Source organism: Oculina patagonica, chromosome 2 (assembly GCF_052425735.1).
Source record: "Oculina patagonica isolate OP01 chromosome 2, crgOcupat, whole genome shotgun sequence".
In the NCBI taxonomy this organism is placed as follows: Eukaryota; Metazoa; Cnidaria; class Anthozoa; order Scleractinia; family Oculinidae; genus Oculina; species Oculina patagonica.
In genome coordinates this window covers 4546285-4563264 of record NC_135759.1, presented here as the reverse complement: position 1 = coordinate 4563264, position 16980 = coordinate 4546285, and the positions used below count along the sequence as shown (strand labels likewise).

The following is a 16980-nucleotide window of genomic DNA, read 5'->3' as shown; positions in this document are numbered from 1 at the left end:
CTCGGAAACTATTGGAGGGATAAAGTTCAAATTCGGCGAAGAGATAGAGCAACAACTCACCGATCGATAGCCGTCGTCAGATAGGTGAGATTTTCAGTAGTTTGGCGTTAATTCCGGTTTGAAGTGGAGGAGGTCGCTGCTGGCGGCCGCCGACTTGCAAGCCTTGTCTCCTCTTTCTCTCTTACTGGCCTTCGGCCGGCTAAATCAGTTAAAAAAGTGCTTAAAACGGCCCGCGCAGGCGAAGAAATACAACACATGAGTCGATAAACCTTTCATTAAACTTTATTGAGATATTTAGAGCGAAATGTAGTTAGATATGTTATTTCCAGAGCTTTATTTCAGTAACCCTTATAGATTTCAAAATTTCTTTTGTTCGTCTCATGTCAACAACAATAATTAACCACGAACACATAGGGTGGTCTGCCTGTGATGCAACATTGCTGTCAACGCGAGGTCACGTCCCTAACGACCTAGGCTGATGACGAAATAGAATGGGCGCTTGTAGCGACCAAATTTGGCCTAAAAAAGAAGCCTTAAAAGAAGCCCCCATCTCTTGCATTTGTTTTAACTTCAATAATATCTTTGAAAAGAGCAAGTTTTTTGGTATGGTTTATTTTTGACGTTTGTAATTTTTAAACGATGTAAGTGCTAGTGGCTATTTATTCGTGTTTTAGTTACGCAATCCATTGTTTGTGCGACGCTTTTTATAGATCGCCTTTCAGACACACGTGCGTTGAGATAAGAAAGCTGACATGTCACTTTTAACATTGTTATATAACGTTTGTAAATGACAAGTCACGTTTTTTCCACGAGATCGCGTGATCACCCACAGCGGAAAGTAATCCCTTGAGAAATTAAAATATTCCCTTGAGAAATTAAAAAAGTCCCTTGAGAGTAGACAAGAATGACAAGAATGTTCCAAATTTTGCCCCACATAACTGCTATTCTCCTATTTTCGCTTGTAAACAAGCAAAAAAAGTCGCAAAAATGGTATAGATTTTGACCAGTTTAATCTCAAATAAATGGGGTATGTTTTGGTCTCTCTCATTATTGGATTTCTATATTTCCTCTTGGCGCCAGGTGAGAACAAGCTCTTCTCAGGGCGCAAATTTGGTGTGGAATTTTGGGTCAGTTTGTCGGCTGGAGGGGGAGGAGGAATAAAAAGCACCCTAGCCTTAAGTAAAAATTTAACACTGCCGGTTTTGGTCTTGGCCTACCTTGGGAGTAACTTGAGGATAATTGCAATAACATTTCAAAATGCATCGCATTCACTTGAGTAACTCTTTTAAATCTTATGTTTGATGTCATCATAAGACGAAATAAAAAATGTTGGCAAAATTTTCAGCCAGAACATAAATAAACTTTACCGCAGTTCGCTCCTGAATTATCCTGGCGTATTTTGACGTGACATTACAATCTCAGGCTCAACTGTTCGCTGTTTTTCGCCGTGTTCCACATTTTTATGATAATATAAACCAATCACCTTCTATCATCTTTCGCAAAACATTGATAATTTTGAATTTTTTTCATGGTTGCGCTAAACGGTCGCTTTTTAGGTAGAAACAAATATAGGTCCAGTTAATCGAAGGCTACTATTCATTTCAATGCAAACTATAAGTATTTGGAATTATCTCTAAAAATCCTTTCTCCCTATTTTCTTTCTTTTTTTCGAATTCTTGTTTAATTCTTTTTTAGTTTCGGTAAACCGTTTGAAGACGAGGCTAGCCGGAAGTGTAACGAAGCGGGAAAAATGAAAATGAGATTCCCAGGAAACCAAAAACAATGCAAAATGCTGTGATCTGATTGGCTGATAACGTGCATAATGTTTTCACCATGCAATGCGGGGGAAAGTTTGAAAAGCCGTGGTTCGACCGAAGCTCCAACTTGTAGCTCGCTTTCTTCTTTCCTTTCCGACAAAGTCCATGTATCAGTAGTTTTGAATCAATTCTCTTTCTCTTGCACTCTTTTTTGGCGTTTCTGAAGCGTCCTTGACCGTTTTCTTGTCAAAACTTGCTGTACTCGTGGACCCTTCGACGAGCGCTGGACGAGTTCTCAATTTCCAACATGGCCGGACCGAAACCGAGAGCTGGAAGCTACCTCGAATTAGAACTTCCACGAAGAAAGAATTCACTGGATATTGCTCCTAATGCTGTGCTTTCTCCAATAACTGAGCTGGCGTTAAATTTTGAGAGCAGGTAATATGCGTATAAAGCTCATTTTGTGCCCGACATTTATGGCGGTATTTGAGGTGGAGATCGAACGGCTTCAAACAGTATTTGGTGTATTATATAACAAAACAGTGTTTGCTCCAACTATTGCCTGACTCCGTTTTATTTTTATAGCTTGGGAAGGACTCCAAAAAGAAAGCTTTCCTTATCTGGAGATGATCCCTCGACGCCTAACGCGGGTTTCCAAAGGTCGCTTTCAACAGTATCTAACGAGTCAGGTAATGAATTTTGCAATTACCTCGATCGACAGGATTCAATTTTCTGTAAAACAATTGTTTGGTTCACCATAATTTTCCTTTCTTTTAGGCTACTGCCCCGATTCGCCGCCAGGGTTTCTTTTTGACTCGCCTTCCATGGAAATACTCAAGTAAGCTTCAAGTTTATTGTGTTATTTAGCTTCGTTATATAATTTTGCATTAACTTGATTTTTCTTCAATTTATTTCTTTTTTTAAAATAAATTGTGAAGGGAACTTATCACAGTTTTTTGTCGAACTGTGTTATTTTGCTGCTTCACCTTGTATTTAGAAATATATGTGCACTCACAAACCGTCAACTTAATTTCAAATCTTCATTTATTTTCCGGGTTTATTTTCAAGTTTCCTTTGTAATAAAATCTTTTGTTAGCTTTTTGAATGAGCCTCGGTTTTCTTATTGCGAACAACTTATAACTTAAGAAATCTGTTATGTAATAAGTAACTTGATTTGTCTGAGGCACACTTTTTCTTTTCCTTTTTGAAGGGCCAACGAAAAAAGAAAACAGAGGTTTGTAATGTGCTTTTATTTCTAAATTTACGTTCGTTTTGGTGGTACGATTCATTAATGTTCTAATCGAGTTGTTATGCAAACCTTTCGTGGAAATTTCTTTTAAAAAGATGGTTTAATCTTCTTTGCTCTCAATATATTTTATTTGCGTGTAATTGAGTTTGCACGTGTTCCAATTCTCTGGAAGGCCTGATCATTTAAAGTGATGGTTTTCAGTGCAGCTGTTTCCGTTGTCCACGTGTTTTCTATTGTTTCAGGACCCTTGTTATCAATGCTTGTTGAATAGATCTGGGCTAATAATGCAGAAGGCATAAATATCTTGACATAAAGATCTACATGTAGAGTTAGTTTAAGAAAGTAAGAAGGGGTTGTAAGATTATTCTGATTTGTCATCTAATATAAGCTTACAAAAACTTTATAACGCTGAGGTTACAAATCCATTATCGGACCCTACACTGTAAAAGCTAGTTTTCACTGGGCCCAAGCAGAAGTAGACTCTGGTTCCACTGATCCTAGCACTAGGCATGACTAGGAATAAGACAAGAAAGCAAAAGAAGTTTATTCTGCATATATGCATATGTTTGTTCCTAGTGGTACTGTGCTTAGAAGAATGAGAATGTGTGCTCTTGTTATGTACTTATTCTTGTGCTTTTGCTTTTGCTTGTACCTACAGTGTGTACATGTATGTATGCCCAGTAATACCAGCCGTGAAACATCAGCTAACAAACCGTCAAAGATTGTCAATCATGTAAAATGTTGGATGAAACTGTTTGAACAGGGTCAATTTTTTCATCTAACATTATCACCAATATTTCACATGCTATTGGGTAACAGTGGTTGATTGTGTGGTTGATCCATTTTACATGACGCTCAGTGAAAAAGCAATAAGCAAGCAATAAGCTTTTCGGACATATGCATATACATTATGTAGAGTTGTTTGCCTTTTCCAATGTGTAAAATGGAACTTGGCCCAAGTTATAAAGAATTAGGCCCCATCTATTTCCCTTGGAGAAAGAAATTGAATTAATTAAGTCAAGGGTGAGTCTGCTTCGAGCCTAGTGGCCCATACAGGCCGGAGCTTATCCTGGTTTCCGTAGCATTAAGCGACTAGGAGTATTGCTACTCCCCCCTGGATGGGATGCTAGTCATCTCCACCTGGGTGGAGAGAGGCACTGTGAGAGTAAAGTGTCTTGCCCAAGAACACAACGCAGCGCCCCGGCCAGGCCTTGAATCCGGGCCGTTCGACTCGGAGGCGAACGCGCTAACCATTAGGCCACCGCGCCTCCCACAATTAATTAAGGGCTGAAGGTTAAATCAACTGCCACTGCATCATACAACCTTCATTTGCAAAAAAAGGATTTGCTATCCAGAGGAGCCAGGGAGGTTAGGGTTGAATTATTCCAATATTCATAAATTTTTTAAACTTTCGTAATTTTTGGCTCTGTCCATGAAGTGTAAGTTTGCATCTTTCCCCCTACATTTTAATAGTCTGCCTTTCAACTTTGTTTTGTAAACTCTTCTAAATTTTGACATTTTTCTTTAAACAGGAGACCCCCTTTCAAAAGGTGGAACTCATTACCAGTAAGTGACTTATCATTGCCATGTTATTTATTATTTTCTTAGTAGAAACTTACCATAGTCTATTTGCAAATCCATGAATTTGATTAAATGCATTGTTGACTGTTTGCTGATGGTCAACCGGTACCCCTTGCACTGTACTATGTAGTCACACTTTAAATGTGTTTAGATTTAAAGAAGAAGCTGTCATTTTTTAAAGCATGTGCTCTTATTATGTGTGTAGTTATCGGCAGTAAGGATGTGCAATGCAATTCTGGGGAATCCGAATGACGAAGTAGCTCAATCCTTAGTTTTTTAATTAGTTGTTTATGTTGTGGTTTAATTTTATCCTTGGTTTAAATTTTTTTAAACCAGTTTGATTTTTATTTTCCTTTGTTTTAGACTATGATAATGAATATGAGACATTGAAAAATAAAAATAAAACTGGTTTGAAAAATTTTGAACCAAATATAAAATTAAACCACAACATTTACATTAATCATGATTTCCCATGCTTCCATTAGGTTAAGAGTGGAGAGGATCCTTTTACTGCAAACAAAGAAAATATTGAATTAAATTTTGACACTGGAAAGGATAGTGAAATAAAAACAACAGAAGCTGTTTGCCCTTCTGAGAAAAAAGAATTCAAATTTGCTCAACCAAAGTGCCCAGTTGGGGGAAGAAAATCATCGATCTACAGTTTGCCAGTAAGATCGTTCTCTGAACCATCACCACAGGTAAATTATTCATCCTAATTTTTTAGTGCTTAGTTAGAATTACGTGATGCCAATAAGTCTCAGTGTAAAATCAAATTTCATCAGTCAAATTAAGTCAAATAGAGCGGTTTTCACTTGAGTATCGAAAGTAATTTGTGTTTGCTTTGGTTTTGCATTACTACGCTTAGTGATTGGTTTAAAAATCTTGTGCCACTTTCTTAGCCAATTGGAAGTAAAACTAAAACCAATTGTGACTCGCTCACGCGGGTTTTCCCGCGCTTCGTACCGGCTTCATGCATTTGCTTCGAATTTTGGTTGGCTTACTGGTTGGTCTGTGTCTTTTGTGATTGGCCAGAGTAATTTACTTTGATTTTGGTTTTACTACACTCGATTGAAAACTGCTCTAGTACTAATCTTGCCATAAAGCCATAAAAACAGATAAAAAAATTATTTTACGCATGAGCGGCTGGTCAGTAAATGTCCAGTTTTGGTACACTCCTATGCTGTTTCTGTGGGATAAAAATATTGAGTGTACAGAGAGATGATCTTTTCAGTCAGTACGATACGCAGGATACAGTATTCAGAGATGTCACTAAGGGCCGGCTGCCGACTAACTTCTCCGCCGGCTAAAATAGAACTTAAATCCGGCTGAAATTTCACATGAAAACAGAGACATACATGTAGGTAGACTTTAAGAGCTGCCAAGGCAAGAAAAGCCAGCTGGGCTTGTTGATGAGCCAGCCAAGTGTTTTCTTAGCCACATCCCTGAGTGTTATTGGGCCTTCAGACCAATTTGCTTATAGAGGGGGGCTCCCCAGATAATTTTATATATATATAGGACTATTGGAATTGTTGTTCTAGGCCTTTGAGTTTCAACTGCAGCCTGCAGTGGATAATTAAGCAAAACAAAACCAACAAGTTTCTTCCAAACATTTCGACCAGTAACAGATGAATATTATTAAAACATTTTCTCATTTTCTTGTACAATGTTTTGATTTATCTTTTTTGCGCAGTCCAAGGAGACCTTTGTTCCATCCTCTCCGTCTGAGTGTGGAAGTCAAGACAGTGGAGCATGCGACTTTGATTACAAAGCAGATGGAGATGATGATGGATTTATTGATGACTTTTTCCAAGAACAGTCTAAAGAGGTACGTACGTACTTTACACAGAAAGCTTTAAATTGCTAGGATGGCATACAAGAGCTGGTTGAATGTGTCTTTCCCAATTAGTTTAAGCAAGTTTCTTTGTGACATGTGAATTGATTACTTTCCCAGAAGGATTACAGGACAGTGGGGTGGGGTGGGGTGGGGTGGGGGTTGCATTACTGGAGAAATTATTTTTGTGGCTTAAAAGGGGTAAGGGATTACACACAGTATATGAAATGTTGTCCCGCATTACGGTAGTTTACACAACATTTGCATTTGTATATATGTTGTGGTTTAATTTTTGTCAGTGGTTCATTTTTTTTCAAACCAGTTTATTTTTTTTGAACCAGTTCAATTTTTTTAAACCAGTTTATTTATCAACTGTCTGAAAAGGGCTTTCATCTTTTGGGGTGTGGTGAAAAATAGGGGCATGGTATTTTTAGGGGGGTGAAAAGAATAAACACGGAAAAATTACGGGAAATTTTCAGTCCCTACCTCCCTCTCTTTCTCCCCTTCACCTCCCCCCTGATATATCCTACACCCTCCCCCCCTTTTTTGCTATCCCCACTACCCCCTATACACAGATATTTATTTTATTTTTTTTTTCTTTAACCTTACCTGGTCTTGATCCACTGACCTCTCGCTCAACTCTCGCTCTGTAGTACTGCGCCTTTAACCTCTTGACCACAAAGGATTTGTTGCACATTTCACCCAGATTTGTTGTTATTATAACTTATTCGGTCCCAGACTCCCATTCGCTCGGCTAAATATGCGTACATGCGCACTTCACAGCAAATGAGACTTAGAAAATTCGAAAGATGGCTGAACCGTGCCATGTGTTTCGAAAGAAACATTTTGTAAAGAATTAGCGGCATTGAAATAGAAACAAGTGAAAAAAAGAATCGCCAATAACGATATTTATCGAAGACGAGTTCTTTAACATTAGCAAAGCCAAGCTTACCTGAAATACCAGACCGTGAAGCAGCTTGGAATTCAATCGAAAGAAGACAGCGATCGAACGATCGAAGTGGGAAATCTCGACAATAACATAACAAGTAAGAAGTGGGCTTATTTCAGCAGACAAAAGTAAAGTGGTGGCTAAAAGAGATTTTTACGAAGTGCTATATTTCTCCTTCGAGCTGCTCATTGTGGTCGAGAAATTACTTGTAAACAGACATGACAACTATTCCGAAGTCAACGTGAAAGTGACAGCCATGTTTGTCCATCTGTTCGTACAGTTTTTCATGCGGAGCAGCAGTGGAGCACAAGTTGCGTTAAGATTGTTGATAAACCTATTCAATGTCCGAAACTTTTATCTCTCCTGAAGATTGATTTAATGGATTCTCGTAACTGTTCATGCGATTGCAGCAAGGAACATAAGTGGGCCATGAACATAACTGCTCATTATCTTTTAAAATCATGGTGCAGCCCAAGGCGCTAAAACGGCCGGAGAGACACAAAGAGTATTCAAACGCTACTTCTTCAGTTGGAGACTTTATCTCTATTAAAGTTGATCGTGTCGACAAGACATTGTTCCTTCATTCAAATCTTCTTCTGGGAAAAATTGAAGAAATTGTAATTACTTTTTTCACCCACCAGTTCATATCCTTGAACAGCTAGCACTCAGAACATTAAACTTGATTATACTACTGTGTTGTCATTTTCTGCAGCATGTAGAAAGGGTATTTAAATGCATTTTTCTTAGAATAAACTCAAATATCAAATACTAAATACCTGTTGTTTTTTACTAGTGACTGGGTGAAAAAGGTTAAAGCATAGGTGACTTTGTTGTGCAATGCCCTAACCTCAAATAAAAGCTAACCAGCCAAAGTGAATGCTTAACCCTAATCACTAAACTGAGTGCTTAATCCTTCTTACTTAAACAAGTGCCTAACCCTGATAAGCATGTACAAATGCCCCTAAGCTCAAACAGAAGCTAACCGCAAGCAAACTGGGATGAAGCTAACCTGCAAGCAAACTGGGATGAAGCTAACCGCAAGCAAACTGGGGTCAAGCTAACCGCAAGCAAAATGGGGTGAAGCTAACCGCAAGCAAAATGGGGTGAAGCTAACCGCAAGCAAACTGGGGTGAAGCTAACCGCAAGCAAAGCGATTCTGCAGTCTGTAATATTTCCGCCTTTGGAATTCAGCATTCTAAATTCTGCAAATGTCAGACACTGCTTGTACAGCACTGGTGAAAATTAAATAATGACAACGATAAAAAAAGACTCAATTCAAATTAAGTCTTGCAGCTTGTTTATTATGAACACATTGTGACAATTACTTGACTACTTTTAGATTATTGTGCAGTGACTTTCTGTTTTGTTACTCAAGAGTAAATCATGAAGTTAAAAATAAAATAAAATGTAAAACAATAATAATTACCCGTAAAAACCTAATAGTACTTGTTAGAGCCTCCGTCTTGGAATAGAAGCATTACCACAAATTTTAGCCATAATAACAAAGTGGATGCCTAATGGAAATTTACTGAAATCCTGTCAACAAGTGCTAAGACCTGAAAAAATTGAACTGGTTTGAAAAAAATAAACTGGTTTGAAAAAAATGAACCAAGATGAAAATTAAACCACAACATATATTTACTTAATCCTCTCTGGAACATAGGTCCTGGAGTGGCGTGGGCCACCTAACCCTTTTTTGTGCAGTGCCCTTTGCCTCATTCCATGTAAGGTGTATCCCTTCCAAGGAACTTGCTTAAACTCATGCATCTCCACTCTCCAGGTGTGCTGGGGTCTCCCTCTCTTTCGCTTCCCCTGTGGGTTCCATTCTAGTGCCCTCTTGACTACATTGTACATGTCCATCTGGTCTCTCAGCGTGTGCATTTGTATGAAATGCAAAAAATAATAATTCCAATACATGTAGTGGTAGTCTTGACGGTAAAAATTTTTAGTATTAAATGTAACCTTAGGGACGTTTACCTTTGGAGAGAGTTTTGCATTAATGTAAGATATAGAGCATTATCTTTAGAAATTGGTGGGGCTGGTGATAATAATTGCACACTTGTTTTCTTTTTTCCTCGAACATAGGACAATGGTTTGGAGATGCCGTCAGGAATAACAGAACTTGTTAGTGCACCACTGGTGTCATTTACCATTGGAGAAGAAGAGGTACATGTATGTTCACTGATTAAATGTACATGTATAGTTATAACATTACACATTGCCAAATATGAAATGTATCTTCCAGTTCTCACAGTGTTAAATTAAGTTGTACAGTCATGTTTGTCCTCATCTCCAATGCTTGCTTGTTTTTTTACAAAATCAGAACACGGGAGTTTTTTAATTTCATTTTTGAATGTGGCATAAAATGTAAGAATATACTGTATCAACTATCCTAAAAACTTGTTTTGACTCGTGAACATGTAGAGTTCAAGAAATATACCGTATTATAAATTATAATGTATTCCTTTGTCAATCACAGAAAGCTGATGACGCAAGGAAAAGTTCTAAAGATACGCCAAAGGTACAAAATTATGTAATGTTTAATAAATGAGCAGCAGTGTTTTATCAAGTTTAAAACACGAGGCGCAGCCGAGTGTTTTAGACTTGATAAAACACGAACTGCGAGTTTATTAAACGGCTTAAAAATCTTCTGATGTAGATCAACTCATTCTTGCACTAATATTTAGATTTGGGGTTATTTTGGCCTAGAAAATTGGACGTAAAGTTTAGCCGTGTCTTTATCAGATATAAAGACACTCATTAAACATTAATTTCTTTTGTATTTTCTTTATGAATTATTAATGAGTTTTTTAAATTCTGTTATCATCATTGTCATCCTCATTGTTATCATCTAGTTTTTAAGTGCGATATTAAAGATTTGCCACACATTGCTTTTTTTTGACATTTATCACCTACAAATTGTAGGCTGTGAAATTCGAAATATAAAAAACCTTGGAAAGGTGGCAACAAATTGAGTGAGAAATAACTCGAAAAGTGAGTTAACTTTGTATTGGTTCATTGTAGGCTTCAGGACCAGGTTATAAGCCAAGAGACTTGTTCAATGCTGGAAGAGACAGAGCTTATACAGTGGCATCAGAGAGCCCAACCAAAGAAAGAGGCACAATGAGGCAGAGGTCCAAATCTTTTGCACTCAAGGTAAGGAAACATACTGTAAATGTTAAAGTACTCTAATGTGGGGGGAGGGGGGGGGGGGCACTCAGCCATTAAAGGCAAATCACAGGGCAGAATACGAAATGGATACATGTTTGCTTGCATGTTAAATTCAGTCTTCTCGACTGCAGCCAAATTGAATTGGAGTACTGTAGATTTATGTGCCAAGTTTGGAAACTAAATACTATGAATGCTTATGACAGAAAAGTGCAAACTGCGATAGTCAGTGAATGTGATAGCATTATTTTTTTTCCATAAAAGTCTGGCAGAATAATTCACATGATACCACTTATAAGTAATAACCATAGTTCTAATCGGACATTCAGGGTGTGAAAAGGAGGAAGGCCCTGGCAACACTACTCTTTTCCACTCCTGTTACTCCCTCTCCCCAGAAATCCCACAGAATTTAAGCAAAAAAATAACATTTATTTATCCAAACAGTGAAATTTTAAGCACAGTACCCTTTGCTCTTGTAAAGTGCATGAATTTATTAATAAAAATCTCTTAATTTTTCATCCTGCAGAGACCAAATCCTCCAAGAGATCCAAGCCCAAACTTGAAGAAAAAGCTAAGGTACAGATAGCTGACTGCTTGTTTCTGTAGTTGATTTATTCTTTGTTTGTTTTGGTGTTGTTTTCCATTTTCTGTACACATGCACTTATTCTCTGAATCTCACCTTGTGTGTACCTCTGTAGGCAAAGATGTATGTCGCTTGTGGAAGGAAATCATCATCCATCTTTACTTGATATGGTAAGTGAACTGACTGAGGCAAAAGAAACTGCCAGCAGGGTAGGGTGCTGCACATGGGAGTTACACGCTAAACTCCAAAAACAGGAAATATTTTATTGGAGTTCAAGAGGGACTCTGCGACCTCCATCTCGGTCGCTTTGCGACCTCATTCGCTCGCACGGTGACCTGCTTGCTATCGATCCCTTCTAGCTCTCATCAATTTATACGAGGTCGACTTAGAGCAAGTCTAGGCTGCAAATTATTATTTTTTGCTGAAAGGACATATGTCCGACTTAGTTACCATTTTGGTCGGACAAAAAAAAAATTGGTCAGACTTGAACTTTATTTTGAATTCAAAATTGTCGCAACTTAAATTTCATCTGCAAAATGATACAAATAGGTCATTCATGATTTAAAAAATTGGCCGGACATGATGTCCGACTACGGTTGGGATTTTGCCAGACATGGGCAAATTTTGTTCAGCCATTGTCCGATGACTGACTGTTATTTGCAGTTCTGAGAATACAGTCCTAAAAATGATCTGGAACTAGGCTGAATATTTGAAGACAGATCAATTTAATGGTATGAAGGTCAATATGTGTGAAGATCGATTTAATTTTTGACCCTGACCATGAGATTGTACAGTATTTCAAACGTATCCTTCCTTTATTTATCTACAGGCATTATTTCAACAAAGGCCAAATGAAGTTCAGGCCTGCCCCTTGAGACGTTCTCAGTCAGCAACATTTGAGCATGACCTTGGAGACATGCTTGATGCTTCAGGTATGACTTGATAACATTCCGGGCTGAAAATTTCCTTTCGCACATGGTGAGAGTTAAGATACTAGGCAAAAGTTTTCATTTACCGAGTTTGAAGGATGTAGCTGGGCAAGAAAGTGTTCAGTGACGTTTTAAATTTCCCATACATTTGTCTATATTTTTTCTGCATGAATGACGCGGCACGCGGGAAAAATTATGGACAAATGTATGGGAAATTAAAAACATGACTGAACGCTTTCTAGCCCAGCTACATCCTTCAAACTCAGTGAATAGAAACTTTTGCCTAGTATCTTAACTTTACAATTCATATGATAAGTTGTCCAGAATTCAATCTTTGTAAAAAATATTTGCTGTCGGATTCCCATACAAACACTGTAATTTCACCTACTTTGCCTACTCGTCAAGATGGCGTCGAAAACCGTGATAAGGCCTACCGTAATGCAACATTTGTAAATAATTATTATGTACTATTTATTTTACGTGTATGTGCACGGTACATGTGCATTGTAACGTTTTCTTAGTCTGCTTGTTTGTTTTTCCGCTTCATGCAGGTGACAAAAATATTGTTGGAGATTTTAGCGGGGTAGGTCAAAAGCTGATTTTTTCCCTCTTTAATTAATAATTAACAATTAGACTACGAGCCCAAGTTTTCTATGAGCAAATAGTCAACGAGGCGCAGCCGAGTTGACTATCGCTCATAGAAAACGAGGGCGAGTAGTCTAATTGTTTTAGTAGAAACTCTAAAGGATTGCAGTCCAAAACCTACAATATTGTGCACTTTGAAGACAAAAATCAAGAAAATTTACCGCTTAAAGAGCTACGCGAGCGCGCGACTGTTTTCTATCGGCGAATAGAAATCAGTGGGAGAACCAATCAGATTCGCGGATTTCCATTAGAACACAGCTGAGTTTCTACTAATATTGAGTATTGCTTCTTTGCTGGTTCATGTCAGTTGTACCTGATTTGTACACCTATGTTTAATTATTATGTTGCAACATTTGCGGACAGACTCATGACTTCTTAAAGTGGTTTCATAACACTTTCATTTCCATAAAATGTTCAAACTATTTTTCTTTTATTGTAGCCATACACTTTACCATCAATACCTGGACAACACGACGACCTGAAATGCTTAACCCCAGAAACGGTAACTCAGTTATGACAACATTGTTCTCTGTTCATCGACATGTACATACGTTTTCACGTGTTGGTTATTTGTTGAGTGAATTACGTGAAGTTTCTTGCTTGCATGGACTGTGAGTTGAGTCGTATGTGTCATGTCTTCTTCAGGTTGCACGGGTCTTGAACAATGAATTTCCAGAAGTGGAAGCCCACATCATAGACTGTCGCTATCCCTATGAGTACGAGGCAGGCCACATTAAGGTAAATAACTCTTAATGCCCCGATACTAAACACCTTAATATTATGAAAATTGTTTCAAGCCACAAGAACCTATTGCATGCCTCATAGACTAATGAAACAATTGCTTACACATTGCATTCTACATGTATTGTTGGTGTGAAATAGTTCATAAGTTTGAGGAAGGTCGTGATCCCGTTTCTTGCAAGTATCTTTCTCGTCTGGTCACGTTTAATCGCGCTACTTTAAGGTATCACGCGTCACGTGAACAACGCCCTTTTATCTCCAGATGCATTGCACTGCAAAGCATGTATAACCTGCAATTTTCAACATTATATGGAATCTATAAATGGAAAAAAAATTCAATCAGTACAATATCTTCTGGCGACCCCTAAAGCAAAAAAAAAAATAAATGAAAACACACGGAGAGAGCGTTTGCTGTGGCGGCCCCAAGACTGTGGAACACGATCCCACTTGAACTTAGATCAAGTCCTTCTATTGACATTTTTAAGAGACATTTAAAAACGTACCTTTTTAAACAGGCTTTTTTTTGATTTTTTTTTAGGTACATTTGAACTTATATTTGTAAATATCCGTTTTTATTTTTTTATTTTTAGAGTTTTTAACTTTTTTACATCTTTTTATTACTGAATAATTTTATTGTAAAGCGCCATGGGCAATTAGTAGATTTTGCCCTTTAAATACTATTTTATTATTATTTATTATATTTTACTCTGTTTACCATGAAGTGTTGGTCTGTTTTACAGGGTGCACGGAACATTTACACAAAGGAAGACATTTACAGCGAATTTATTGATAAGCCTAAGAGAAGTCTGACAGGAAAGAAGACTATTTTAATCTTCCACTGCGAGTTCTCATCTAAGAGAGGCCCAGACATGTGAGTACGAAAACATATTCCCCTTGGACCTGTAAGTTTCCCGGTACAATGCACAACGGAATACAACCTGATTAACCTGAGATCATGCCCTCCCTCCCTACTTATCAATCAAGTGAGTAATAAAAAAAAAGATTCTATAGTTATGATGCTGTGCTCTGTACTTTTGCTTTTTAGGTCACGATTCTTACGGAACAGAGACCGCGATATTCATTATCACATGTATCCTAAACTGTTCTATCCTGAACTGTACCTCATAGAAGGAGGTTACAAAGCATTCTTTGGAAAATGCAAGGTAAGGGACGTGTTCGCTGTAAGGTTTAAGCTGTGTAAATTTGTGTATTCGATTCACTTGCTAGATTTGGTTGTTTGCTGGACTGTTGGTGGGCTGTAGGACTGCACGCTACCGCTGGTGCCTCGTGATTCTTGCTTGTCTCCGGCATAACCCACAGTCCACGCCCCACTCTCCACCCTCCGTCTTGCCCGACCGGCGTTTATCAGAAGCAGTATACCGTAAAATTCCGGTTATACGTCCCCCTGGTTATAGGCCCATCAACCTGGAAACAAACAAATACATCCGGATATATAAGCCCCCCTCTGCTGGATAACAGTACTGAACAGGGCTAAATGTTGCTTTATTATGACTTTTTAACTTAAAAACGTATTTCAATCGACATTGCCATGTGTCGTTTCGAAACGTTTTTTTTTTTCGCTTAAAAGCTCCCCGCCTCCTCGGATATAAGCCCCTCCGTTTATAAGCCCACCCAAAACCCCTTACGAAGTTTTATCGGCCCAGGGCTTATAACCGGAATTTTACGATAATGCATGATCGGGCTGCTATCATTAATTACACATGAATGATGTTTTGATTTCGAATTGTCTTTTGTTTGTGTGTGTTTTTTTTAACAACGCAACAAACAAGCTACAAATGCTCACAATAATGCTCTTAATAATATTTTCGTCCTGGTGTTTCTAGCCGTATCTCGTGTATGAGCGAAGGTACTAAGTCGTGATTTTAGCACCGTTATGATGATAAACTGCAGCAAAATCCCCATTTCAGTGTCCTTTTAAATCTTCCTTTTTTTTTTAAGGAATACTGTGAACCCCAGTGCTACCTGCCGATGTTAGACGAAAACTACTCGCAAGACTTGAAGAGGTTTTCTAAAAGATCCAAATCAGAAGGCAACATACTCACGAAAGGATTTCGTCCTGGATTAGGATACCGCCGCTAACCCACAGCGCTCTTTACTCGATAATCTTCATCTCTGAATACTCAATTTCCCAAGATACCCTATCATGACACAAGTTCGCAGACAGCTCCTTTGGTCCTGCGAGCCGGGGAGTAAATTACAGAGTTCATTAATTTGTCTTTTCCTAAAACTATTATCTATTATTTCTCTAAGCAATCTAGGAATGAAAATGTTACCTCGAATTGAATTCCAGTTTCTAGCTCATCAATTTGATATCATCAGTCTTGTATTAAAGAGCTGTCAATTCAATGTTGCACTTTTTGCTACTCTAATCACTGAAAAATGCCGCAATTGCCAAACTAAAGTTTATTCTACTATTCTGGGTGATATTCTTATATTCAATTATAAGTAAATGATAATTATATTTGTAAATACTGTAAGGATCGATGATATTTTGAAGGACCCTAGATAAGGTTCACAAATTTCTACAGCTAGTCAAGTATTCGTAAATGTAAAGAAATAATATGCTTGTGTTTCGTCTGGGTTAGAGGTGGGTGTTGGATTCTTGCGTTTGGTCTAACGTGGACATTTTATTTTCTCTCTGGCTATTTGCCTGTTTTTGTGATAAATGCGCAGAAGAGCAAGAGATTTAGCACAAAGCTAAACGAATTTACAGTCACCCAGTCTGCAGGCAGATTGATCTTTACTCAATTCCTTTTTCGTTCGTTTTTATTCTAGATATCTTTTGCTTTCCCATCGTAGTGTTTTGACCAAAACTAATGTAATATTTATTGTGTATAGTATGGAAAATGCTATGTAAATATTTTTTCTTTTTTTTTTTTTTGCTAGAATTTGTAATAAAGTATCTAAAATGAATTTGAAAAAAGAAAGTGTCGAGGCTTGCCCAGGGGTTTCAGGGAATAAGGGAACGTGGGCAACAAAAGAAAAATAAAACCGGGAACACGGGAACAAGTGCATATTTTAGGGAACAGGGAACACGAAAATCGAAGTTTGGGGTAAAATACTTTTAGGGAACACGGGAACATAAACTGATGAAGGAAATTTCGTTGCGAGGAAGGAAACATGGATTCCCCTCCCCCCACCCCCTCTTGCCCGGAGGCCCGAACCAACACGTGTTTTCGTAAAAGCAATTCAACCAATACTTGATGTGTTACGTAATAACGACCGCTTTTCGGCGCTCAGTTTACAACCGATCTTTATCGTGAGCACTCTACTAATTGAACTTAATTTTTGTTCCTACCCGTACTTTAGCGGAGCGGGACGGCTGTACACAGGCTACCCATACTTGAGAGAGGCGAAAATTCGACAAACTGCCATTTGATTAATTTTTCGCATCTCTTCTACAACTTTGTGTCCAGGTTGACTGGTTTAAAAGAATTGGATTGACCAATCAAAATCGATAATTGTTGGTAAGGTGGTCTAACGTGTTTTTTTTTTTTTTTTTTTTTTTTTCCCCCCCCGAACCCCC

At 38.0% G+C, this 16980-nt stretch overlaps 1 protein-coding gene across 2 annotated transcripts; it reads left to right on the top strand.

Moving 5' to 3' along the window:
* The first annotated feature begins 1008 nt into the window (after positions 1-1008).
* On the top strand, positions 1009-16363 carry LOC144642786 (M-phase inducer phosphatase-like). Of its 2 annotated transcripts, none has more exons than XM_078501858.1 (19): positions 1009-2195; positions 2343-2446; positions 2535-2595; positions 2968-2991; positions 4539-4572; positions 5073-5285; positions 6278-6412; positions 9453-9533; positions 9847-9888; positions 10392-10523; positions 11062-11111; positions 11234-11288; positions 11948-12050; positions 12599-12630; positions 13132-13194; positions 13338-13430; positions 14174-14304; positions 14479-14596; positions 15393-16363. In XM_078501858.1, exons 1-19 carry the CDS (start codon positions 2065-2067, stop codon positions 15531-15533), a joined length of 1743 nt encoding a protein of 580 aa, XP_078357984.1. In that variant the 5' UTR covers positions 1009-2064; the 3' UTR covers positions 15534-16363. The 2 variants fall into 2 exon arrangements, with proteins under 2 accessions (XP_078357984.1, XP_078357983.1); XM_078501857.1 differs by having other exon boundaries at positions 9453-9539.
* The last annotated feature ends 617 nt before the right edge of the window (positions 16364-16980 follow it).